Here is a 27,785-nt window from a genome sequence, read left to right on the forward strand (position 1 = left end):
GCCTTATTTAGCTGAGTGTAAGGATTTTACTACCTGGAGAAACTGTCTGGCCTAATTATTTCAGTTGTGCCCACTAGCCTCTCTCATAGACAGTTTTACAGCTGTAAATATGCAGGTGTTAAAGAGTCAGGCCTAAATATCGTGCTCTTTGTGCATTTAATCAGTGTTCTTAATTGCTTTGGTTTACCCTAATACAGGGTATCTAAATTATGAACTGCAGAGCATTGCTGGTTATGCACAGACATCCACGGTATCAATAGTCTTGGTTTTGCTAGCTGTTCACTTAACTGGGAAGAGAGGTACGGCTATGTTCAGCCCTCTCTCAAGACGATGAGTCAAAGTGGCGGTGGAACTGTGAATGGGCAACTCCAATGTTGAGAGCAGAAAAGGAAATCCACCGCCATGACTAGACAGGGAGCAGTCCATCAGACAACATCTTGACTAGTCATTTGGAAATCTTTCTTTGCTGTGTTATATTTTCTTCAATTCAACAATCCAATGAATCATTTTTATGTCCTGTGTTGGCGCTTGTGATTAGGCTCAACAACAAGGTACGGTCTAAAAGGCAGTTTTTATTACTTGTTATTTATCACTATTCTTGACATTAACTCCTTTTCCCTAACCTATGATTTATCATTAGATGGCAGGGATGAACCACCCCCACAAAATTTGTCTCTGGATAGCTGTTTTCAAGAAAATGGATTGACAAACTAATGTATGAGAAATATATAAAAACTAATGCTGGACTGCAGGCTAACACTGGTTTCAGTGTGTTTTAAAATGCAAATGTAATGTTTTGAAATTTGACCTCAGGGACAATTTTGTGTCTTTGGACCAGATAACTTGGTTGGTTGGTGCCTCCGTAGAGTCTGCTTAAGCCAAAAGGCTCTGGCTTTCTTTGATTAGCCCTCAAGACACGGGTTAATTGGTGGAATTCAAATGAACCATTGGATCATGCTACAGCACCCTAATGCCAATGGCATTTTTAGTAAGTTCACACTGATTCTACATGTTCTTGCGCTGACGATACTACATTGCCTCCAGGTTTCTAAAGGAAACTAGAAAATTTTGTGGTCTTATCTGACACTTGGACAATCTCAGATGCTGAGATTCTTAAACAGCAGCATTAGTGGTTTAAACAAAAGAGCTATACTGAAACCCAGCTTGAAATCTAAACCCAGCAGTACAATTTCATGTTCAAGTTCATGCTTACATGTTCAAGTTCATGCGTGGTTCATCGCATGCATCAAATCACTTTTTTACTCCTTCCAATAGCCCCACGGAGGCAGCTGAAATCATGATCTGCAGAAATGTACGTGAGGATGGTTTGGATGCTAGGATTTGCACACTTTTAATATTGATAAAGGCCAACATTCACTGTTTTTCTGGTTTCAAATGGGTTTGGCCAATTATCTTCTTTGATGATCTTTCTTTTAGTGCTTAATAGTGCTTTACCTGTCATAATTATTGTGAAAAATTTATGGTGAAATTGATGCACTGATTTTAATGCCTCTAGGCTTTCACCTTTATTTTTCCTGTTATTTCTGCAAATGGCCCTGTTGGACCGCTACGACGGCTGCTTTGTAACTTTTTTAATGCAATATACCTTGAGGAATTGCAGCACCGCAGTGCTCCCTTCAACAACGGCACACTAGGGGGACTATTTCTCTGCAGAGGAAGAGCACCGGTACTAACCACCACCACACCAGTCCCATCCCAGAAGCCTGCAGTTAAGTAATCTGTGGAAAAAAAAAAAAAAATATATATATATATGTAATTATTTGGACATCTTTTCTGACAAAGTGGAAGAGACAGAGCACCAACAGCGGAGATGTTGAATGAGTTTAGTCTTTCCCTTTTAATTGAATAGTGTTTAGGCTTGCCCTGCACATCAACCCCCTTTATTTTTGTTTACTTTGGGGGTATTTATCTGCGCGCAGACACACCAAAAAGCCCTACCTCGACGGGCTCACCGCCCGGCCCTCAGCCAGGAGGGAACGGGGGGAGTGGGGTGAGAAAAGGCACCGGCGCTGCCTACGCCCCCGGGTGCCAGCGGCGGTGTGCCGGCTGAGGGCGATCCCCACCGCCTCCCGGCAGCAGGAGCGGAGGCGGCGACCGCCTCGCTCCCGGGAGGTGCCGCCGCCGCCGGCGGGGCCCGCTCGGGGGCCGCCCCGCTACCGCCCCGGTTCCGGGGGCTGCGGCTCTTTTCCAGAGAAGCGCAGCTAGGACTAGCCTCGCAGCCCACCGACACGAAACTTAAAAATAATAATAGTATCACAAACGCCGCAGATCAATAAGCAGGCACGAGCAGGCGAAACTTGGTTATTATTTTTTAATGGTGGGGGTTTTGTGTTTTTGTTTTTTTTTTTTTTTTAAGTGGCTTTTCGGTAGGGAACGGTGCTGTGGAGCGGAGGGGGTCGGAGTGGGGGAGTCTGCAGCGGGTGGGCGCTGCTTGTTTCAGGGGAGATTTAAAATCCTTCCGACGCTTCCACCCTAATGAATCCATCCCGGCTGTCACAGGCCCGGCCGCCCCATTGCAGCTTCTTACCAGGGAAGAGCTGTTCGCCCCACGCCCCCCCAGTCCGGGGACTGGCTCCGGGCAGGACGGCAGCTGGCGTTTCACCTTTCTGCGCTCACACCCCGACTTTTTAAACGCTTTTTTGTTGTGCTTTTGGGTTTTTTTGTTTTTTTTTTTTTTTTTTGCTAAGGCAGTTTCAGACTCACTAAGAGTAAGAGTTTACTTTTGCCGAGTTGTTTCCAACGCACTTTTTTGAGTGATTTTTTGGCGTTTTCCTCCCCCCCCCCCAATCTCTAAGGAACGATTTTGCGGTGGGTTTCAAAGAACCACCATTTCAGCCGCGATTCTTTGATACCTGCTATTCAAAATCTCCACCCGCTTCGCAGCCCCGTTCGCCGGAACCGAAGAGAAACCGACCCACTCCCTCTCCTCTCCCCTCCCCGCCCCGCCGCCGGGTGGGCTGGGAGCGGCGGCGGGTCGGGGTCCGTCCCTCACCCCCTTTTTTCTCTTCCGCCGGGCAAACGGCGGGCCCGTCCCCTCCCCGTGCCGTCCCCGCCGGCCGCGCCGCCGCAGTCCCCGCCGCCTACAGCTCCCAGGATCCCTCTGGGAGGGAGGCCGCCGTCCCCTCCTCCCCTCTCCCTTCCCGGCCCTTGTTGTTTGAAAAGGCTCCGGAGGAGTTTCGGGTGGGGAGCTGCCGCCGTGCCGTGGCTCCTCCGCTCGGGGCGGCGCTGAGGGCGGGGGCGGGCGGAGCGGGGAGGCGTCGCCGTCGTCCCTCGGCCAGGCGCTGTGGAGAAAAGTGGGCTGAGGAGGACGAGGCGAGGCGGGGGGGGGGGGGGGGACGGGACACAGGACGCCGTGAATACCAGGGTAAACCCCTCCCACGCTCGCCGGGAGGGAAAGGACCCAGCCCCGGGGCTAGACCCAGCCGCTCCTCCCCGCCGGAGAGTGAAGGCGAAGGAGGCAGGAGCGCTGGCCGATCCCCTCCTCCCGGCGCAGGGGGAGGAGGAAGGGGAAGAAGGAGGGAGGCTCGGGGAGCCCCGGCGGCGCTGAGCTCGGCCCGGCGGCGGGGCGAGGCGAAGCGAGGGGAGGGGAGGGGAGGAGGGGAGGGAAGCCCCCCGCGGCCCTTCCCCGGCGGGAGGGTCCCGGCGGTGCGGGGGGGGGCGGTGCCAGCGACGCGGGGCGGCGGCTGGATCCTGCCCTGGGACGCCGGAGCCGAAGTTGCGGCGGGGCGGCGGCCGCCCCTGTCGTCTTCTCCTGATGTTCGTGTGACTCGGCGGCGGCGAGGAGGAGGAGGAAGGGGGGAACCTCCCGCCTCAGCCCCGCTCGCCGCTCCGCTCCGGCTGGTTGTTGTGCGTGAGAGAGAGACAGACACACACACACCGCTCCCCCCGTCCCTCCCCTTCCCTCGCCCCGCAGCCCCCGGAGGCCGGAGCGGGCGCGGTGCTGCCGCCGCGGCTCGGGGTTCCCTCGGCCCGGCCCGGGCGCTGCTGCTGCCGGAGGAGGAGAAGGACTGCCCCGGCGGGCAGGCGGCCCAGCCATGAGCGGCGGGGAGGTGGTCTGCTCGGGCTGGCTCCGAAAGTCCCCACCGGAGAAGAAGTTGAAACGCTACGTGAGTGCCCTCTTCCATTCGCGCTCCGCGCTCCTCCTCCCTTTCCCCCTTCTCCCCCGCCGGGGCTCGCCGCTCGCCTCCCGCTTCGGCCCGGCCCGGCCCGGCTCGGCCTCCCCGCGCGGTCCCTCCCGGCCGGGCCCGGCGGCGCGGACGAGCCGCCCTCCCGGCCGCCTCCCCGTTTCGGCCGGGACTGCTGCCCGGTACGTCCCGCGGGGCTTCCCGACCCACTTCTTTTTTTTTTTTTTTTTTTTTTTAATTTTTTTACCCTTTTTTTTTGTCCGCTCCCCCCCCAAAAAAAAAGGAGGGGGGGGCGCCGAGCGGTCAGATGTTTCTGCCCCGCTTTTATCGCCTTTCCGAGGGAGTCGGGAGAGGGAAGGGGGGCGGAGTTTTTCCGTCTTCCTTTTGGATCCGGGCTCGGTATATATGTATTTTTAAACGTAAACACTTGCCGTTCTGGTGCCTGGTGGAAGGGGAGGGCGGCGGGTGCCCCGTAACTCGGCTCGGCCGGCCGAAAGTCGCTCCTGGCGGGAGAGCAGCCGGAGCTGTTGGCCCGGAGACGGCGGGGAGCCGGGGATGCCCCGGGAGCCCTCCCCGCAGGGACCGGGGGGAGGCTTTGCCCTTGGGATTTGGAGCCCTCTGCATCGGGGAGAAGCGGGGGGTGGTGGTGGTGGTGTGTGTGTGTGTGTGGAGGAGGGAGTTGCAAGAAAAGTGCCTTCTCCTTACTTAAAAGTTCATCCCGCTGTTGCTCAGAAGTAAATAACGTTAGCAGGGGCCGTAGCGGGAGCTGACACCCGAGTTCGCAGGAAAATGGAGCGCGTTTGCTGAGAGGGCAGATTTTGTGACAGGGCAGCAGCCGTGCTGCTCTGCTGGGCGCTGGGGCTCCTCGCTGCTGGCCGAGACGCTGTCAAGTCACGTAGGAGGAATGGGTGATGCCAGGAGTCATCTCAGCCGAGCCCTTTCCCATTGGCACCCGGGTCGCTTCACGGCATCTGTGTAATTGGTACAAAATGTTGGGGCTTTTTTTTTTTTTTTTTTTAATTTAAAATCGTCATTTAGTCAGTTAGGTGGTATTTAAGTAGAAATGGCCTTTGCAGTTACCAGTGGGGTGGTTTTGTTTGGTTTTTTTTTTAATTTTTTTTTTTTTTTAAGCAGCTAAACCTTCAGATTGGTTTGAGAATCTGTGAATGTAGGTCTTAATGTGACCATGTTATTTTCATCTGTTAGCGATTAACAACCACTTCTCGAGCTGTTGGTGTTATGGACGATTTTTTTAAATGGCAGGAAATCGGTGAAATGAGACTCTTCTTAATTTAAGAAAATAATCTTTGGTTTAGCCCATTCTCTGGTTCCCAATGGCAAAAATTCTGTTTGTCTGAAGGACGCGGGATCAGGCTTGCAAAGAGAACATCCTGATGGGTCAGGGCAGAGCTGTGCTTCCCTGCCAAATTGGACACGGGCTGTATTTTTGGCTGGTCCTCTACGTGTATATTCACAGGATGCCACTTTACCAATGTGTAAGAATTAATAGCGGTATTAATGTTTTTAAAGTTTGAATAAATTTCCCACTCAAAGTCTAAAATCGTGTACAGTTACGCTGTCTGTTAATGGACAAGAGTTGTAAGCAAGAGTTTGCCCACCTAAATCGATACCATAAATCAGTCCCTAAATATGCTAGCTTTTTTCCACGTAGCTGCCCTTTCAGTGTATTTATAGCTCCACTTCCATACTGGAATGACATCAGAACCTTTGAGGGGAAAATCCTGACTGCAGCGTTGGTCAGGTGGTTCCCTGTCCTAAAGAAGTAATTCCCTAATTTTTGACTTGAAAGGGGCATCTGCTTTTTGAGGAGGCAAAGTATCAGAGCCATAGTACAGCAAGCTTCTATGAGCATGAGTCGGTTTAGCATCTGCATGCACTGTAGGCCGTAAGGTTGTAAGTTTAAATCTTGCACATTGTTTTAGACTGTTTTCTGCTTGTATAAAAGAAAGGTACCCTTTAAAGGGCTGCTTAAAGTAAAATTCCTCCTGCTTGGCTGTAGTGCCTGATCAGTTGTAGGCTAAAGGTTCACACTCACTTCAAAGACCTAAAAGTGACCTTGACATCACGATCGCCATCTTCAAGCAAACAAAAAGTCGACGTACTTAAGACGATGAACTTTAACTGAGTGTACTGATTGAAGTGTTGGCTTGTGCTCTCTGTAATTCCATGCTTAGGCGAAGGCACAGAAGAGCTGTGTTTTTTAAAGCCGTATTTTATACTGGTGATATTTCAAGAGGCTGCACCAGAAGAAAAGATGAGAAAGTGATTTCTATAGGAAACTGCCTTTCTGCAACGCATACTTTTCACATATATATATGGAAAATTGTAACTTCACGCTCTATTAGTTTTTGCATGCAAGTGTTGGGGCAAACCCAGGTTACCATCTGGGAAGGGAGATAAAAAGTCTGAAATTGCAGTTAAATATGGTTTCGGTTCTTAGGAAGGGTGAAAAGGAGCACTTTGAAGCTAGTACATAGACATATGTTTCACAGGGTCTTCAATTTTTAGTTTGAAACAGTTGGACATGGTATTAAAGCTGGCTTACAATAATTCTGAGGCTAAAAAAAGAAAAAAAACCCAACCAACCCTGTCCTGCAGGTGGAAAAATCAGATTTCCTTGAATATATGGCTTAATGCCATGAATGTCTTTTTCCCCCTTTAAAAAGAATCCTATTTTCATGTCTTGTTCATGCATTTTTGGTATGGAAGTAACTTTCTGATAACTGTTGGCACCTGTTGTTGGTTCCCTGGAGCTGGTATTCAGAACAGTTTGTTTGGTGGAATAAACTGGTTGTTTCCAGCAGCAGATCTCTGGGGAAAATAGAAGCAACTTTTGGTGTCAGCTGGGGGTCCAAGATGAGAATGTGAATTTAGTAGAGGAGAAGGGGAAGGAAGCTGGGGCTAAATCCTGCACGGGTCTCTACAGCCTAGGCTGTGGTTGCACGAGTACGTGAAAGAACTTGTTTGTGCATAGGGATGTAAGACTGCTAAATTTCACAGCTTCTGCTACCCTCTGTGTTGTTTTTTCCTCACTTGTTCTGTTGCCTTCAACTTTGCAAACATTTGTGCCCTCACCTTAACCTACTGTACTTTTTCAGCTCTGGTCCCCTTATTTTTAAAGATGCAATTGAAAAGCCCCTTTCTCCCCATCTGTCCTTTGAAAAGCGATAGTAAACCTTGGCTTCGTGGTTTTCTGCTACGTTGCAGTTCTGCTGTGCATGTGCCAGTTAAAATAGCTGATTCTTTGTGGTAGCAGCATAGAGGATTTTTTACTGCCATTATGCTAAGAAACCACCAGATATTTAAACACAGCTGTCCTTGGTAAAGCAAGGGAGAAAAGCTTGAGGGAATGAGAATAACTCTTCTAAATTCTCTCCTAGAACAGCTATGCTTTCGTCTGCGGGGTGGCTAGGGCTTAGTATGACAACTGGATGTGCTTTAAGTTGGGATTTTAGCATTGACGGTTGGTTTATGGAACTGGTTTGTAGAAAGTCTACTGAGTCTGTATTCTAACGTATCCCACTTAGAGTGGAGTAAATTTTATTTGATAAAAGGTAAAACTTCATCAAAAGCATCTCTTGTAAGCTATATTGCGAAAGGAGAAAACACTTTTTTGGGTAAGTTGGTTCAGATTTTTCTGTATCTGATAGGCTTCCCTGTACTTACGAGAGTTCATAAGATGATTTTGAAAGTAAATTGGGAAACCTTCATTTTGATGTAATTATTACTAAAAATCCTGGGTTATTTGACTATTCCTGTTGATTGTGCATTTAATTATTTAAAAACAGAGAGTTGAAAAATGAGAAATGGGCTTGATCTTCCCAGGACGTAAGGGGCACTGATATAATTCAGACAAGGCTACTTATAGCATCTTCTTACTTATTCTAATGTTCTCAGTTGCAGACAGTGACTAAAAAAGTGCCAGGCTATTAAGCTAGTTATTCGATGTTTGAACTATAGGCTCAGATGGTGTAAGTACAAAAGTAATAGAAGTGGAATATTTTACTGTGGCTTTGTTTGGCAGTTGCTCTTTGGCACTAATCACGTAGGTGCTGTTTCTGTCTTGAGTAATACTTAAATGTGCTAAGATATGTAATGGTGTTAAGAAATGTTTTATTCAGCAGAATAGTTGTAATCTGGTAAAAGCTGCAGTGCCTGACAAAAGCCCTTTTTCTGGAAGACAACTCTTTGTGTTAAAGCTTTTTTTGTGATCTTGCATCAGCATAGTGAGCAAATTTAAGAAGCCAGTTGGTTTACAGAAAAAAAACCCAAACAAGATGAGCTTGTTTGACATCATTTAGTGCTGTCCCTGTAGAGCTGGGTCAAGTTAACTCAAGACAGATGAGTGTAATCAAGTAACATTATGTGACATTTAAATATTCTGAACTTGATTGTGCTTGTGCTCCTTCAGGAGTTGCTGAAGACCTTGCAGGAATTGGTGTTCGCGCAGAAACCCTTCCTTCTGGAAGGAAGTCTCTCCCTTCCCTTCTGCTATGCACGGTTTAGGAACCAGTATTTTGACTTTTGATATTTTTAAACATGGGTTAGTAAACCCTAAACCATGAACTCAAAAGCATGACTAAACATAATGTTTTTGTTGATTATAGAAGGAAGTTGCATGGTTTTGTGTGCTGACTGAAGATGCTGAAACAATCTCGGGTATGACTTTGGGTGTATACCTACCTCTTAAGCTTGCTGTTTGGGTGTAAGTCTTGCTTGAGGAGCATGGAACTCATGGTATAAGTATGTCATCTTTGACAGGACATTAGTGGCTGGTGTTGACTTTGCTGCCAGTGCTACAGCACTGTTAGTGCTTGACCTACGGTGTATGCTCTGAATTGACTACCAGTGGATGGCTTCAGAGGGTAAGAGCAGGTGACAGTATGTAAAATAGATTAAGTCTAATATACATGTACTCAGTAAGACAGATATCTTGTGCTAGTTATTCTAATTTTCATGTAGTATACCACACTGATGTACACTGTTAATTTGAATGTTTCTGAGCTTGGATGGTCAGAAAGTACCTGAACTGCTTGGAACACTTTTTTTTCTTGGTGTAGATAAGAAAGTCGGAGACTCAAGTAACAGAAATTGCCCCGTTCCTCTTGAAGTGCAGGTGAACTACTGGACATATGAAATATGCCAGATATTCTAAAGGTGTTTGTTGATGAGAACTTTTTTCTTAACAGCTGATAAATAGTAACCCTTAACTTGGGACCATAATAGCTGAGAGATGAGGGAAGTAGTCAAATTCTGACTTTCTGTGATGTTCTCAGTTGGATGTATAGCAGCTTACTGATACCCTTTTACTATGCTTCTGTCTTTTGGTAGGTGTGTTAATAAGATTTGGTGCAGCTAATTGCAGGGGATTACAATTCAGTGAAGAACTAACAGGGAGAAAAACAAATGAATGTCTCCCACTTTCTTGATGCTGCATAGTGGCTGCTTTTCCATGTATGCACAAAGCCTTGCAGCATTGAACATTCAGTATAAGCAACTTGTGTACCAGCCAGAGGAAATAATGAAGTACCATGAAGTTAACTTCCAATTACACACAGATGACTTTGTTTTGGATGCCTCTTAAGTCACTTGTAAGCTGAAAGCAGCTGTGTGAAATATGAATTGGATATATTGGGAAAAGAATGTTTTTATTGGACAGTTTAGCTAAAAAAAAAAAAAAAAGTATAGGCCTTGACTGTCAAAATGAGCACCAATTCTGGAGGCCTTTGGTTGACCAGGTCACTCTTTCAGATGAGAGATAATCCTTGCATCTTCATTCATCTTTTCTGGTATTCAACAGTCCCTTATTCAAAAAGAGGAAAGTGAGAGACATAAAACTGTTTCCAGCATCCTTTTCTCTCTCTTTAAATTTTAAAAATCCTGGAATGATGGTTTGGACACTTCCGAGGCATGGATTTCTGTTGTCTTTTTGACATGACTTTTGAATCACATGATTAGAATCGAGTGTAATCTCGTAGGGACATTTAGAACACATTTATTTCCCATTAAATTCGGCTTATGGCTTTGACAAAAGTCTTGGCAAAAGTGAAAGGAACGTCAGTGATTAAAAATGTAGTAATTTTAAGGGAGAGAGTAATTTTGGGTCTTGTGGATTGCTCTGGCTTGGGTATCTCGTACTTTAGTCTTGCTGTCGCTTTTTTTTCTAGTCAAAAAGTACATGTCGCCAAACTATATAGGGTGAAATATTTTGTTAAGAAGGGGAGTAAAACTGATGAGATGCAAGTTTTGTTTCAATGTAGAGCAAATAATTGTAAAGCAAAGATATGCCTCCTTGTTTTTTTTCATCCCAACTGCTTTTTTAGTGTTGCAGTGACAGGCTTCTTGAGACTTTTTCAAAATGACCTTAAAATTTTACGTGCTTCAATGACTAATCATTTTATTGCCAATAGAAGCAATTTCAACTGTTGCAATTTAATTACAGTATTTCACTAGGAGGGACAGACCTTATGTCATGCAAATTACTTGAGCAAGGCAGGCAGAAAGATCAGACAGAAAGGGATAATCTTGTCACGGCAGGTGTGTGTTGTGTACAGGTGAATATTATTAGTCCAATGTAATTTGCTGCTGTTTTAGGGACTCTAGTGTGAATTCAGCTCCTTACAAACAAGTATTTCTAAGGCAGTACTACATTTTTCTTTCTTTTTTTGGGGAGGTGGGGGTGAGTGAAGGGGAATTCTACCATCTCCAGACCAAAAATAAAGTTTTGTTTATTCTCAATTCCCCCTTTATCAATTCTTGATTAGGCTGTTGCGGTTCCTCTTTTATTAATTCTCTGGCTTGTTTACTTTAGGAAAAGTGTTCATAGTTGTACAAATAGTGTTAGCTTTGTAAATATTGCTCGGTGCAATATGCTAGTTGTATTTTTGAGCTTTCTTTAAAAAAACCCAAACTGTCTTCCAATAAAAGGTTACATAGTCAGTTTTTTGTCCTTGTGTTTGGTCTTGCTTCCAGCTGTTGACAAAAGTCTTGTTTCTCATGATTAACATTTGAGGCTCTTTGGAACATGCCACAAGGCTTTTAGTTGTAAGAATTAATCTTACGTTATGTAGTATCTGACTGTCTCCTTAGCAGTATCCAGTAGGGAAATGTTTATAAGGTAACTTTCTGTGAGATGGAAGAGACTGAATTAACTGTTGAAATCTCTAACCATCCTTTTTTTTTTTTAACTGGGGAGAAGGAATGTTTTTCATTGCGTTTTATGCACCAAAATTACAACTTTAGGATTAAACTCCCTGAGGTTGTGGTGACACATTTTTCTTTCTTTCTTTTTTTTTTTTTTCAGGTAAATGGCAGTTATTTGGGCTAAATGACAGCATGATATTAGTGTCTCTTGGAACTGGGGGTATAACAACATGTAATTAAAAAAAGTCAGGCAGTTATGTCCGTATGGCTTTTGTATTATTATACATAATAATACAAATAATTCTGTGTAAAAACATACCATGTAAAAGAGGGGATACTCCTGCTAGGAGACTGTGCCAAGTTAGTATACCAGCTTGTCACTTCTGGAAAGCTGAGTTGAGGCCCCGCATAAAGAACTGAATGAAATGAAAAAGTTTTGTTTGTCCTTATTTCTTACAGCAATTTACTGGCAGAGCGATTTAAAAAAAAAAATGATGCTTTTTCAGGAGCTGTGCTTGTTCTTTTCTCTGAGAATTTCTAGGAAGCCAGAACAAAGCTTTGCCTTCTCTGCTTTTAAAAAGGAGGTAGTTTTTGTCTTCTGCCACGCGCTGGCTGGCTCAGCTCAGGAATCCTGATGTGGGGCTGTGTGCAGGTAGGTAAGACCTGTGGCCGTACCTGGTGGCTGGGGGTGGCGGCAGGGTATTGGGATGACCTTGCCTAGCAGGAGAAAAGCAACCTTCTCTCTTTGCCTGATTCCCGCACGAGAGTTTTCCAGCCAGCTAGCTGGTCACGTGTGGGTTGTCCTGCTGGTTTAGAAGTGAAAACAAGGCCAGATAAACCCTTCCGTGGCAGTGGAGATAGTGGCTGTCACAAACTAAATCTGCTTCCCCACCCACTTTCCAGCACAGCCAGCCTTGGGGCAGGGTGATGGCAGATTTGCTGCCTGCCTTCCTCCGGGGTAAGCCTGTCTCCACCCCAGGAGGAATGCGATGGGTTTCAGTGGTGCAGGCCAGCACGTTCCTCTCTCTGGGGTTACAGCTACCGCCAGGCTCTTCAGTGTTTCTGCCTCAAAAGAAAAGGAAAAAAGGAAAAACAACAGACAAATAGAGAGACTTTGGTTTATTTTTCTATGTTGTCTGGGGCTTGGGATTTAAAAACAAAATAAACCTTCTGTAGGTGTTTATTGCTGACAGTAGGAGGTCACAGGATTAGATTTGGGGTACGGAATAAGAATACAGGAAGCTATCCAAACGCAGTTAATACCCCTGCCTTCAAATAGACCTTTGATGCAATCAGCACACAAGAATTACAGTCCATTTGGGAGAGTTATTAAAAGGGTAAATACAGACACGATAGCAGATGAAAAATGGATTTTAAGTTTCAAAGTGGAATAATACCTGTTTATAAAAAAGAAGCAATTCTGAAAATGTCAGTTTGTCATTTTTCCTTTGTATGAAGAATAACTGCACAGTGTCACGTAATGTGCTAGACAAATGTTCCCATTCACACTTAATGCATGTTTCTTTTACAGTTTTCTGATGTTTGTGTTTCCATATAGATTCTTAAGCAGGATCAGATGTAGTAGAGAAGCTGCGCCTGGTTTTGGGGTGGTGCAGGGGAGGATTGGTACTCTGGAAGGACTGCTTTTTGAAGCCAATCTGTGTAGAGCATGTGAGCAATCGTTAATCCTGATGAACTCCAAAGTCCATATACAGAATCTAGCAAATGGTTATGATTTTTAAAAAAAAATAATAAATATTTGTGATCCTTAAAAATACAGTAAAATACTGACAGCAAGTCTGCCCCTTCCCAGCAAACACTGAAAAGTAAGGAGCATATTAGGAAAGAGATGGTGGGGATAATTTATGTGATGCTCCTAGTGGTTATTGTAAGGATTGGTATTGTGTTCTTTTTATCAAGAAAAAACTAAGAGAGAGGATGTTGAGGTAATGCATGGACTTGAGGTGAATTGACAATTTGTTCTTGTATAGTTTAAGTAAAAAAAAAAAAAAAAAAAAAAAAAAAGGCGGGGAGGTAGGGTATGGAGTGCAGTTTGAAACAGAAGAGGCTGGCATTTCCCAGGACAGATGAGGCAGTGGAGTGCTCTGCTGCATGGTGTCCATGTCGGGAATGCAGGGGATTCAAGGGGTCTTGGAGAGAATCCCCCAGTTGTAAGTGTGAGTGCTTGGAAGTCTGTGGTGTGATAAGAGGAGACTTATAAAACGTTGTTTTGTAACCAGTTCCTTTGGTTCATCTATGCGATCCAGTCTCTTAGTTCTGCTGACATGCTGGAAGTGTCAGAGGTAGGCTACGGGCGTGATCCCATGTGGCAATTCTACTTTCCTAGAAAGTAGTGATCTATATGAACTTTATGAAGTTATCGGAGTTATCTATATCAACTCTTTATTTGAGCTTTAAGCCACAAACTGGCAAAACCCCTTTTGAATATATCACTTGTAACATAATTCTATGATATCTTGTGGTGCTTTTCATTAAAGGAATGTTTCATTCTTTCAATTACATGTTATACTGGGTGATGTTCTCATGGTGGCATTAGATAAACTTTTTGTTCAAAAAATACTTTCCTGTTGCTAAGGGAGATAACTTTAAGAAGTGCAAGAGTAGGTATAAGGTATAACAATAAGTGTATCTTCCTGAATCTTGCATGTTCTAATGCATTCCCATTTACTGTTTCTACACAATTATTGCTGAAATTATTTGCATCATGCTGTGTGGATAAATTTCACAGTCTAATGACTTGTTACTCAGTGTGAAATAACGCCCTTAAAGCTCAAAGCTGAGGTCATGTCATGCTCTTAGTTATGACCTATCTAATACAGTTGTCTGTGTGCACAAATGAAGTTAAATTGCATAAGCTTGTCAGCACTGTGAAAATAACTTAAGTTACTCTTCACTGCTGAAGGTTTGTCAGCAGACATAACACACATGCACTCAGGAGTCAGTCATTACTAAGATAAAACCTGTTTTTTCCTTTGGAGTTTTGGGGAGGGGAAGGGAGAAAAGGGTCAGGGGGAAGATGTAAAGTGAAGACTAGAGTTCAAATGACTCATTAATGTAAATTGGGAAACTTCACCCTGGTTTAATCCCAGGGTAATTTTGTCCCAGGACAAGTAACTACAGAGTTTTCTGCTATGGTGTGTACTTCAGTGCTAAGTTAATTCACGCTCCTTTGCATTTTTCCTTGACCTGGTGGCTCTGTTTATCTGTGAATCTCTGCAGCTCCAGGAAAAAGAAAAAAAAAAAAAAAAAAAGACAGAGGGAATAGAGGACAGGAATTTATTGTCTGATTTATAAAGAGAGTGGCAGGAAGATCTTTACTGATTATGTAAGGGAGGCACCATCATCATTACATAAATTTGATAGTGTTCTTCGGTGGCATTCTTATAGTGCAGCCATAACTGACTGTGACTCCAGTCTTGTTTGCTGTTTCAGCCTTGGAATGGGCATGTTAATTATGCAGACTGTTAACTGCAATTTAACAAACTTAAAACTTTTGCTAGATGGGTAGTGCTGAGAGTCAGCCTAACAAACTGTGGAGGGGAAGTCGTAAGCAACACTGCTGCGATGCTCAATTGCTTCCAACAACTGCTGGGAAGGCAGCGCTATTCCCATCGGGGTGCTTCTCCTGCTTTCTGCTTACGGGAAGAGGTTTTCTATCAATCTCTGCAACCAGCATCTGACAGAGCTGAAGTATGTTCCTACCTGCCATAGCTGGCTGGAAAATGAACCTTCTTTCTGTCCGCCTTTCGATCCTTTGCTTCTGGTAGCTGTTGTTTAAAGGGAGGGCAGATGGACTGCTCCTCTCTGAAATCCCTGCCTGCTTAAACAAAATAGGGAATAAAGAAGACTGTGATCTGTCCTTTCCAACTGGGAGACTGAGCTGGACAGATGTTTCTTACTCAGTGCTAAGGAGGAAAGTCCCTGGCTAGGGGCTCGAGGATGAGGGTTAAAAGGTGAAGAAATCTTACAGGGGCCTCCTGCTGCAATGATCGCTTCAGCCCTGCACAAGTGAGAGAGAAGATCCAAAACTTCTGTGTCTCATGTCCTTTCCTCCTCCTCCTCCTTCCTCTCATTGCAACTATTTTGTGTTTATTTTCCTACTTTTAAATTGCATAATTTAGTCCTTCCTGTCACTTCCTAATGTCTGAATCACAGGTAGCTCTTCCTGCCTGCAGTAAACAAACATTTTACTCCTGGCACCTTTCCAAATGTTGAAATTGTATTTATGAAGGTGGGGGGGGTCCCTCTGGCAATGCGCTTGGGAAGCTAATTCACTTGCATACAGGTTGGATAAGCTGCTTACTGCACGCTTCTGTGGCCAACTGATTTCCTTGTCTTTCCAATCTTCTAAACTGATGTGGCTGCTTGGCTGATCAGGACAAGCAGGTGGATGGTAGCGGATGATAAAAACAGAACGTAAACAGTGGGTTATGAGCTTCTGAAGTTAATAACAGTAGCAACTAGGTTGCCTCGGGTATTCCTGCTGGTGGTGTTGCCTCTTCTCGCCTCTCTGTTGTACCTTGCATCTGTGTACAGTGCCGAGATACATGGTGTCTGCCATTTAACCAGTCACTTGTGATAAACACTGTCTGGTCTAACATTAGGGCTTTGCTCATTTTTTGGATTCTTTCACTGCAAAGCAAGAAGATAACACAAAATACTTTGGGACACGTGGTCTGCCTCCATCAGCCTGCTGGACCTCTTAGGCCATATTTGTAAAAGCTGCAAAATACAAGTGTGTCATCCTCACTTTTCCTATTACTACTTTTATTTTGTTTTTTAATCTTTATTTTTGATTTAATTTTTTAATTTATCCTTCATTTTATTTTTTTTATTTTTTAATCAACTGACTTCAGAATGATGCATAGAAGACACAGCTAACATCCATGGGGACTCTCCACCTCTCCCAATGCGCTTGCATTCTCTCTTTGCCAGTTTCTGTCCTTTATGGGGAAAATTCATCTTGAATCATGATAGACAAGCCTCACAGTGTGCTGAACACTACAGCTCCTATACCACAACTACATGTGGAACTGTTAAATGGACTTGGTAAATGGAGACAGCAGAGGAAAGATCCAGTCCTTGTTTTGGCAACTTTGTATTTGTACTTTCCCATCCATCTATGCATCCTCGCTTCCCTCTCTGTTTCTTCCTACTAAGATGGGAAGAAGGTCAGAATAAGTCAAATATATTTAGGACAGACTAGATAAGGTTAAGAACACCCTGAATGTTAGACTGACTTCTTAATTGTGCTCTCTTGTAAAAGAGAGCGAGCGAGTGCACCTTCTTTTCAACAGTTACAATTTACCTTGATTTTTGACCGTGTTGCGTATAGCATGGGAAGCATATTCTCCACGCAGATGATTTAAAAAAAAAAAAAACAAAAAAAATTTGGTAGGTTGTGCCAATAAAACAAAGCAACAGAATATTACTCTAGCCTAGCTTAATACCAGTTTCAGAGAAGACAGTTGAAGCAAAAGAACTCTGCTGTTACATGCCATAGGAATGCCTCGTGTTCCAGTTTTTCCTGGCTGAGGTTGCGTATGCACAGGGGCATGGGGTTTTCCCTTGTGCCATTTATTCTTATGTGGTCATTAAAGGAAAGGATGGAGTTCCTCAGAAAGATAAGTTTGAGAGATTTTTGGACCTGGTAGCTCATCTTAGAATTTGTGAATGGGTTGGATACCCTTTCTGTTGTAATTGCCTACTTATGGTATTTGCCTATGTGTAATGAAAGAATTTACATTTCTTTCCACCACAGTGGGAGGAGTTTCTGATTCCTATGGTTGGGGTTGAAATGAGATTTTTCTGTATTTGGAGTATGAAAGTCATTTTATTGGCAGTGCATTTTGGGTAGTGAACAATGCTAGGGAATTGGGAAGAAAGAAGTGGGATAGAAGACAGTATCCTGTTTATAATATATTCTAGTATAAAATGATGGTGACCTTTTTCTTAATAACACTATACCATGTGGGAACTGAATGTGGAAACAACTATATGAAGATATTGTTATTTTATCTGTTTGTTGCATACATTTTGTCATTCTTGAAACTAAATAGTACATATTCAAATAAGTGCCATGTTAAATAATGTAGAAAATACTTTTGTGTCCTTTGTACACTGTATGGTGAAAGTTTTGCTGAATCAGAAGCAAAAATGTAAGGGTTGGGTCCTGTAATTATAGTATTACAGGACCTGTCTACTATTGCCTTTTAATTTAAGCTTGTAATAGAAAGTATTTCTGGTTGGAATTAAGATAACACTGGCCAAAGTGTAATGAAACCCAATTTTTCAATCATTTGCATTACTTTAAGTTGTCTTGTAATGTTCCACAGTACTATTTTATCAGTTCTAGTCAATAAATACCATATTGGTGTGCAAATATTTTCATTTGAACTTGAGGTTATTAACTTGTACTCTTGCATTGAATTTCAGTGGTTGCATTATTGTCATTCATCTAAGGCAGTGACAATCTTGCCTCCTCATAGGATGTTGAGCTTTTTGTTTCTTTAAGAAGACATCAGTACTATTAAAGTCAGCGGAGGGTTGTATGATTTTTAGCAAAGGGTTGAGCAGTGCTTCTATGAGTTACTTGTGAAATTCCAGTAAGTCTCAATTTAAAGTGCAAATATTTCTCTAGGCAATTGAACTACACAGCTTTAAGTTGCTATAAAACACCTTTATAGTGTTATGAAAAAAATCACGCTAAACTTTATACCAAAACTTGTAACTCTGCAAGCAGGCATAAGCCAAGAAAATGGTTGAGACTGTAGTAGAAACATGCTTTCCCACGAAATAAAATCCAGGGATGTAGCCACTGTAATTGTGCAATAAATTATCATAAATGTGATGTCATAGTCTCTGCAACTTTCTGAAGGGGTAGTCTGATTTTGAAATCAACTGAGTAGTGAATAACAAGCCTCTGAATTGGCCCAGACAACAGCAGACACGTCTGCATCATTTGGGGAAAGCCGTCATCTCCTTAGAGAATTAAACTATTTCAAAATAGAAGTTGTTGACTCAATGTGTTAATCTTGGCTTTTCATGAAGAAGTGCAGCATCTCACACTGATTAATTTATTTTTTTTTTAACAGATCCTTAAACTACTGGCTACATAGGTGTAAAGAGACTGATTGGAGCAAAGTTCATTGAGGCCATTAAATGTAGTTCCTCTGAACTGCAGTTATTCCCCAGTAGAGTTCAAACAACTTCTTATTCATCTGTGGAAAAAGGTCCCCAGATGCGATTGCAGGATTGTAGCTTTTGATTTATAAGGATAATTTCACAGGCTTGCCCAGGGGCATATTGTGAAGATTAGGCAGAACACAACCAATCTTTAAGGTTTCAATAGCATAATTCAGAAACTTTGTTTCGGGTAATTATTCTATGTGATAACAAGGACATATTGCTTGAACGCCAGCTCTGTTAGTCATGTATTCTCTTAACATAAAAAGACAGAATGAGAGAGTCCTCTAACTTTGTTACAGTTCTGGATTTAAAATTAAGTACTGTTAATGAAATGAGCTGAAAGAACATGTTGAACTGAGTGTGGTAAAACTTACCTCAACATCCAAATAAGTATATATTCTAAATACAATAAAGCACAATGTATATTTTTCAGCTTTTACCATGATGTCTTGGTGTATATATAGTAATTAAAACAATTTAAATAGCTTAGAAATTAGTGATGTGCCAACAAAAGATACCTCTTTGCCTTCCTAGTAGGAAAATCGTCACAACCATCCCTGTATCCTTCAGGCAAAAACCTGGGTAAATAAATAAGCCTTGCAGCATGCCCAGAAGGTCATCTGTAAGGGGGAGGCGGGAGCAAAATTCAGAGCCAAGAGCCTTCCCAGAAAACTATCTACTGGTACATCTCCATGTTTGGGAAGCCTTGGCTTCTGCCTGGCTCAGTCTTTCCTCGTGACTTTTACAGATGTCTGCAGAGGCCTACCAGTGACCTTTTCCAAGCTGATTCTTGTGTCAATAGTTCATTCTTTATATTTTTTCCCCCTTTCATCTTTATTCACTTTAGAAACAATCAATAACTCCTTGCTTGAGCTCTTGTATTTAGCCTTATTACACTATACCCTGCTACTGTGGCAACTTGATTTGTGTCACTACTAAAAGGTACTAGTGTTTTTTCTTCTGTGTTTTTTTTCTTCTTTTTTTCCCCCTCCTTTTTCTTTTGGTCTCACTTTCCCTTGGGGATCTGCAGCTTCTGTGTTAGTTTGTATCTCGTCATCTTTGCTCTTTCTTGCCATTGACCTGTCCATGGATGACTTCTCATGCTCATTTTATGTAACCTTTACATCAATGGCACATGCTTCAATCTTTCTGCTGCCAAGTGCTGCCTCTTCTCTGACTCGTCTTCTGTGTACTACTATCATTAATGTTTTGCTACCAAATGAAGTATATCTTCTGTTTTCCTGGAAGTTGCCTTTGAAGTTCACGTTCTCTATTCCTTTAAAATATACCCACATTTACCTAATGATTAAGTCTCTTGACCGCTAGAGTTGCCTATCCCAGGAACACGTAGATGACATGGCCCGCTTTTGCCATTGGGTGTGCGTGTAGACTTTTTCCAGACAGAACCAACTATAGCTGGTGTCATGGTTTTTTTTTTTTTTGGTCAGGCTTGCTAACTGTATTTTATATCTCTAAATGCAACAATTTTCTTAGTAAATACATGGAATTTGGACTACCTGAAGGTTGTGTTTAAAGCCTTTCATAACTGCACTGTATCTCTGTAGAGACTTATATCTCATTATTTTTCCTGTCTGCTCTAATAGATTTATCTCTTGGCTTTTAAACTCTGTGCTAAGTTTGGGGTGAACTGATTAAAGTCTTTTCTGAACTATTAGAACTTGAGTGGGGTTTTTTCATTCAGTTCTTAATTAAGGCTGATTTCTTCTGTTAAATGTACAAAGGATTTGTAGGTTATTCTATTCACTTGCATATTTTTGTGAAATGCTCTTATGTCTAGAAGGGTAAGGTTTGGTTTTGGACAAGGAGGATGTTAGCATCGAATGTACTTTTTACTCTGGGCGTGTTATTTTTGGGCATGTTATTTTTCAACATGTTATTATTTGTCATATTTAAAAATTACAATTATAATTTACCCCCAAAACATGCTAAATGGATATGAACCCCTTATAGAGCAAAATAACTATTTTCCCCATTTTTCTTGTGTCTTCCATCTTTCTGAGATTGTACATTACTGAGGGAAGGAACTGTGGACAATGTTTGGAGGAGAGTTCACGCTGAAAAACAGTCCCATTTCTCTCCTCGTTTGGAAAGCATGTAGCAGGCTTTAAACATAATTGCTCTTTTTTAGTCTAATCTGGGTAGAGTGAGAGATTCCTTTGTAGCTAGGACTTTGCCTATATGGAGACCCATTAAGGCTGAAATGGCTTGAATTTGTGCGTAGAAACAATTGACAGAATACAGGCTGGAGAGCATGGGAATTATCTGTGCTCTGTTAGGAGCGCTGCCAAGATAAGCTGCTGCCTTCTGTATCAGCTGTAAAGTTTCTTTGTGGTCATCCTTCAGTAAAGCCCCAAATAGCGTACATGATTCAAATTCCATTGAGATATAAAAGCAAACACAAATATGAAAGCTGATCCCTGAAAGAATGCAATTTTAACTATAAAGCCAAATTTTCTTTTGTTTGATGATCTCACTATTCTAATAATAAAATAAATACATTAAAAAAACAAAAACCACCAACAAAAACCTGAAGCCAGCAGAATCTACCACATGCATTCCCTCATCAGAACGGGGTAAAAAGCTTTGGAGTCTTCGAGTGCTTCCTACAGCATCAGTCTGGTCTTCCCTGGACTGAGCCTCTGTCAGGTACTCTTCTCCCAATGTGTGTCAGGCAAGTCTGAAGTGATTTGGAGCTGGGAGATACCTTTACAGTGGTGGTGCACCCACTGGGGCTACTGCTTTCTGTTTTCAAAGGTCTTTAAAAATGCTCTAGAAATGGTGTGTGACAAAATAGAATTAATTATTCTGCACAGGATGGAATCTCTGTATCCCAAATGCCATAATGTAATCCAAACCTGTGGCTGTCCAAGAGGAAGTAGTTGCATGAGCCACCTCACCAGGGTCTTGCACCCTAGTTCAGGGTACCAAAGGCTGCTGCTGATCAAGTTAAAACTGATCAGCCTGTATGCTTGAGTTTTGCAATGACTGTGCTTGGGGGGAAAAAGATGGAGCTGTCTGCATATAGATGTGAAAGTAACCTGGAAGTGGTCCAGAGCTGTTCATGCACTCTTGCAATTGTTCTTCTGCATCTCTCTGTGCAAAGTATTCCTGGAACCGGGGGGGATGGAGAAGATGATGACTTGTTATTTTCTGATCTTACTAACCTGCAGTGTTCTTAATGGGAATAACTGGAAATGAAGAGGCTACTCAGGTGTAATGAGGTTTAACTAATGTAACCAATGTTTCAACTTGTTCTACTGCATGTTTGCTCTAAGGCTTGTTTACGTATTGTATAAGCCAAACTTGCCTGTCTTGTTAGGTGAGAGTGGTTAAAGTCTGCAGAGCTAAGTGAATGTACTGTAATATCTTACATAGCATTAACGAAATATGCCCCTGTGGTATGACACATTAATGGCATATGAAATCTATATGCTTTTGAGACACACCTCATAATGGTGATATCACTTTTTTGCAGGTTGTGGGAAGTCAGACATACTCAAAAAATATTGTGACCATCCCTGTGTATTTAAAAAAAAAAATAAAATTAAGGGGAGTGGGGAAGTGGGCAGGGACCTGAGTTCCTAAGGAAGGTAAATGGAAGTTGAAGACTTTCTTATTGATGGCCTTTGGGCAAGTTCTGAAATTAATTGAAAATGTTTGTATTGGGGGCAGTTTGTATCAAGCAAGGTTGGGTTTTTATGTTTGGTTGGGTTTTTTTTGTCCCCCCCCCCCCCCGCCGTCACCTTGGTCACTTGGTGAGCTTTTGGAGTTCATCTTAGGAATATTTTTGGTATTTCATATAATATAGCTTCTATGAACAACTTGTTTCACTGAGAAGATCTATTGTGAAAAGAATGTTACAGTCATTCCGCATAACACTTTGAATGCTAAGGAAAATTGTTCCAGTTACTCCCCCGTCCCCTGTCCCGTACTAGGCTTAATGAGTTAATACTAAGCAAAACCTAATAAAGAATTTTTCAAGTAAGCCAGTTAATCAGAGCTACTGTAAGTTGATAGGTATTCTGTTAAACAGAATAACATGCAATAAGTCTGTTTTTGAACCAAGTTCTGCAGTTAAGATACATATTTTTTGCTAGTTTTGTTCATGAGAACTTTTTCAGCTATAGAATCTGGTCTGTTGTAATAGTGGGGTTTTTTTATGCTTAGAATTACTTGTTGTCCCTTTTGAACATTAGCGTGTAACATCTGTGTGTCTCTCAGAACCTGACGTTTCTCAAACAAGAAAGCTGAAGTTTCCAACAGGAGAATCATGTCAGAAATGCTATCTAGATGAATTGAAATACTTCATTATAACCCATTGATTTAATGACCTTTGTAGAAACCTGTTTTGATAAAATAGAAATATTTAACTATTATTTCTGTCACAGTAAAAAACCAGAAATTTTCATTTTAACATGAAAGCAAATTAAAAGAAGAATAAAATTTCTTCATAAGACTAAAGATACAGCTCCACTGAAACAAAACATTTCCAGATTATTTTTTCCCTTCTGCTCTGCCCACTCTCCCAAAAAGTTGGAAGGAAATGCAGATTCATAATCGTGGGGTTTCCTGATTTTTTCCTATTTTTGATAGCCTTCCTACTGTGCATGTCATGGTTTACTTAGGCTAGATTGTCCAGAGTTTTTCAGGGTAATTTAAAGCAGAGATAGTAAGCATATACTCATGTATAGTTTACCCTGTGGCTTGTATCTCAATTTTTCCATGTAGTTATCTGACCTTCTTAATCTGTGTTAGTGGAAGAATGTTTGTGCAAAACGCTGGCTTTTGTAACAGGAGAGGCCATGACCCATAGTGATTTTTATCTGGAAATAGCGGCTAGAAGGGAAGATGTTCCCTTGTTTGAAACTTCCCAGTATTTAGTTTTTTTTCATTATATCAATTTTCAGTCCAGTTGCTTTGAGTGTCACTTAACAAACCGCGGTCTTCAGACTAAACTGGTGTTAGCTGAGTATGTGGGTACCATAGTGCTGAAAATCTGGCTTTCCTCTGGGATCCAGAGGTGATGGCAGAGCCAACAAGGGGCTTGGAGCACTGAAGATGGTAGACTTCACACTTCGTTGCACTGTCTGACATTTCTGTGTGTCTTGGGTGGATAAAGCTACAGGCAGAAGTTCAGCCTTGAAGTAAAGGAGATTGACTGGTAAACTTTTTCCTCTGGAGTAGAACAGATTTGTTTATCTAGCAAACTGGAGGTCGTAGAGGAATTTTTTGCTGCTCTTATTGCCTTAAATTGAGAAGATATGGAGAAGAATAATGTGGGCTGAATGCACTATGGGTGATTGGACAGCCTTGTGTATTTACATTTGACTTATTATAGTATAGTCATTCTTCTTCGTCTTCTAAAATTAGCAGAGCACAGCACAATTATAATACTTTCATGCTTCAGGATAAACTTTGCATTTCATTAGTTCATTGGTTCTTATTTATGCTACGTCAGTTCAGGAAGAAAAATGTTAAACTGGAATAACTTGTTTTGAAAGTTCAGTACAAGTGTGTGCTTTCTTCATCTCTAATTTTGAATCTCCCACCTCTTCTCTTAATGTGAAAGTCTGTTTGCCTCATCTTCTATGCTAAGTTGTAGACTTCACTGTGGAGCAGCATCAAAGCAGTTTATTTGCCTTCAAATACATGTATGTTTTTGATTAGAAGTTTTTGAGCTGACACCCCACTAAAATCTTCCTTTTTTCCTCCTCCCCCACGCAAATATTTTTAGGGCAAGATTTACTGGTAAAAATAGTAACAAGTGAGAGGCACCTTGCTTTACCTTAGTTACGCTTCTCATTCGAAACGGGTGTTTGCGCCTCTCTGAGGCGCGGCGGCCTTTGTCACCCAAAGGGCTGGTGCCGGGCCAGGGGCACCCTGCCGTGAATAGCTGCTGCCCAACAGGCAGCTTCTCTCTCGTGGTACGAGTCGTGGCCTTCGGTGATGGTGAAGCGGGGGGGGGGGGGGGGTGGTTCTGAGCGTTTTGTGAGGAAATTTTGCTTGGTAATCTGAGGCAGGTTTTCATCTTCTCCCTAAACCCTGTCCGGTGTAGGGTTGAAGGCTGCTCCCTACTCCTCCTTCCCTCCCCAGCTAAGGCCTCTGCGGGCCCTGCCTTACCCTGGATATTACCTTCTGAGGAGACGGCCGCACAGCTACTAAGTACAGCCAACTGTCCGGACCCCCCCCCCCCCCCCCGGGGGTGCCGACCCACCCGCTTTGGCCTGGCACCGCCATTTTGTTTGTGCGCCTTGTTGTGTCTCTCCCACCTGGGTTGGACTCGTGCTTCGCTGGTGGGAATGGCGGGCGCGGAAGATGCCTGTGTTCCTATGGGAAGGTAGGCTGTGGCGTTTATCTTCCTTGAATGCCGCTTTAAAGGTAGCCAGCGAGGAATGCACGCTCTTCAAAGATCACAGTCTTGTAGTATTTTTATGGATACTTTGAAAGGCAAAAGAGCGTTCAACTGGGTTAGCGGGCGAATAAATGTACATGGCCTTGGGGCCTCGTGCACTGTTTGAGGGTTTTGCTAACGTACCTTTCAGACAAAACCAGAAGGATGAGATAGTCAGTAGTCACTTTTCTTCTGTGACTCGTTGCAGAGACTGCGGTGAAAAATGAAACACTTGTGTTTCAGACCACTCTCCAGAGCACAGACATGTACTTCATCTTCTTTCCTTGCAGTTGATGTTAATGGAAGTAACCTTTTTCGCCACGCGTTTTTCTTGCTCACAGGCTTCTATGTGACCTTGTAGTGAAGTCATAAAAGCTTGGATCTTTGCTATCGCAATCCTCGCCATAGCAACATGCGTCATAGCCGTATAATTATTTATTTAATGGGTTTAATTATGAAAACTGGGAAAGGCACGTATGAAAACTGGATCAGGTGGGGAAAATAAAAAGCACTATTTTAGAGTAAAAAAACCCAACAAACCCTAAACACCGTCCCCCCCCCCGAGCCCCCCAAAACACTTTTACAATAACCTGAGACAGGAATAAGTTAAGTACTGCGGCCTTTGTTTTAAACTACTTTACTTTCTTCCCTGTCTGGCTTTTCCTCCTCTTTCCCCCCCCCCTCTGCTGTGCAAGAACCATGCAGCTGCTTTGGTGACTTTTTTTTTCCCCCTGTTTGCAGACCTATAAATACACTTCCTTTGTCATGTTGTTTCCTGAGAGCTTTGCTTCCAGAGAGCTTTGCTATTTAAATTTTTTCATCTTTGAATTTCATACTATCACATAAAAAATAATTAGAAATCCTAAAAACAAATGCTCTTTATTGGTCTTTAAATTTCAAATTGTCTACAGCTTTCTCTCCTCATGTTCAGAAATCAATTTTACTATTGACAAGACTTCTCAAAGAACTAGCTACATGAATAAAATTTAAACTATTTAAGAACATACAGACACTAGCACACTCTTAGAATAGAGAAACTATGTATTTTTTATAACCGTGAGTCCTGTGCTCTGGAGGATTTCTTAATTTATTATCATCGGTATATACACCAGAAGTTATATGATCTGTGGTGTCTTGTAGTATACTGGTGGACTGATTTCTGATTAATAGTTGTTCCTTTTCCTTAATTCATGAAGGAAGAATGAAATGAGACAATAACTTTATTGATTCCACTTCAGGCTTACTGACATGTTGTGAATCTTTCGATTTAAATCAATAGATACCTCAGTAACCATAGCAGAAAAGTACCTGGACTCCTGGCAGCGATCCCCTTTCCTGTGTGTCTGCCTTTAGGCTGCACTGGAGTCTTGATTGAGAGTAAGTGGAGTGGGAGCATTGGAGCAGGTCTTGGCAGTTTAGGATTTTATAGATGGTTCTTGCTATAAGTACATTAAAGGCTGGTTGCGAAATATGACTTGGTGACAGAGCAGTGAATTGTTAATCCAGGATAGGGCTAGAATTTCAAATTTCTGAATTTTTGGCATGGAGAGAAGGGTGGGGTTTTGGAAGGAATTCCATTAGTTGGACCGTGATATAAAATGCAAAGACTTTTAACTGAATAACTCAAAAAACTAACTTGGAAGAACTTTTCTGTTGAAGTTGTTACTTGACTCAGAAGCTTTCATTAGTGAATATTCCTGCTCAGGCCTGATGCATGGAAGCAGAATTTCCTTTTTTGTTGTTTGTTTGGTTTTTTTGCAATGCTGAAATGTGAAACCTTTCCTGTTGGCATGCTGGCTGACTTAACTGCTTCTTTGGTAGTCTTTTTCTCACTGTGTAGGAAGAGGAGACATCCACTCCTCTGCTGTCTGCAGAGAGCTTTGTGGGACATAATCTTTTTTTCCTTGCAAAATTACTTCTTTGCTCTTTATTCCACAGATGTGATGCAAGGCTGTGTATAGGACCCACAGACAGATAACAGAATGTTGGGAGAAAAGTCTTGCATTAATTGTTCCATTTTGTTCCTGTTGTATCTTCGTGTCTGCCTGTGAAATTCTGCATTTTAGAATTGCAATGCTTATGATAGAGTGCCTTCGTCTTGGGAGTTGTCTTGTGGCATTGCTCCGCATAAGAGGAATCAGCTAAACTCTTTTTGATTAAAAACAGGCAAAAAAAAAAAAAAAGTAGTTCTAAAAGTGGACTGTGGGCTGGCGAACGCTTGGTGATCCAAATGCCCTAAGAGTGATGGACATACTGTTTAATGTGTGGCTGTAAACCACCTGAGGACCACTTCACTTGTCCCATGGGCTACAATAGTGGAGCCTCAGAAGTATGGTTCTGGAGCTTTGTGAGTTTCCCAGACAGACTTGGTGGTGGTCCAACAAAGCATACTTTCGTATTTCTAATTAATCTTTACCCTGCATTGCATTCAAGCATAAATTTAACATTCACAATATTACTCTAAGTTTCTCTAAGCCTTCAAAGAAAAAGCTGTACCATGTTGAAAGTGCTAATGCGAAGGTATGCTGAAGTGTGTACAAACTTGTGTGTGCCTCTCTCTGCAGTTGTTTTGACTTAAACTAACACTGTCTCCCTTAGTCAAGCATCCAAAACTTGGAGGAAACTTGAAGTGGAAAGTCTTCAATTAAAAATAACAGGAGACCTCCCATTTGAAATTACTACACTATATTGTCAAATTGGATAAGCAAGAGCTATTTAGAGTCTTCCACAGCATGTTGTGGGTATTGTCACTGTTGCTGAGGAACTCAGGACATCTTATTGGTGGCTGGCTGGTATCTCCAGCAGATGCTTCTCTATTAGGTTGAATTTACCAGGGCTCAAAAATTTGTTATTTG

The 27,785-nt window shown here is 42.4% G+C and overlaps 1 protein-coding gene across 3 annotated transcripts in view; it reads left to right on the forward strand.

The window, feature by feature from the left end:
* Positions 1 to 3,605: 3,605 nt before the first annotated feature.
* GAB1 (GRB2 associated binding protein 1) overlaps positions 3,606 to 27,785 on the forward strand; it is a 102,811-nt gene continuing 78,631 nt past the window's right edge. Inside the window, exon 1 of one of the 3 annotated variants that reach the window (XM_049814953.1) lies at positions 3,606 to 4,127. In XM_049814953.1, coding sequence (XP_049670910.1) covers positions 4,056 to 4,127 — 72 coding nt within the window. In that variant the 5' untranslated portion in view covers positions 3,606 to 4,055. The remainder of the gene's footprint in view (positions 4,128 to 27,785) is intronic. The other 2 variants (XM_049814951.1, XM_049814952.1) reach the window with 2 other exon arrangements.

The sequence above is a fragment of the Accipiter gentilis genome, chromosome 12, assembly GCF_929443795.1.
Source record: "Accipiter gentilis chromosome 12, bAccGen1.1, whole genome shotgun sequence".
NCBI lineage: Eukaryota > Metazoa > Chordata > Aves > Accipitriformes > Accipitridae > Astur > Astur gentilis.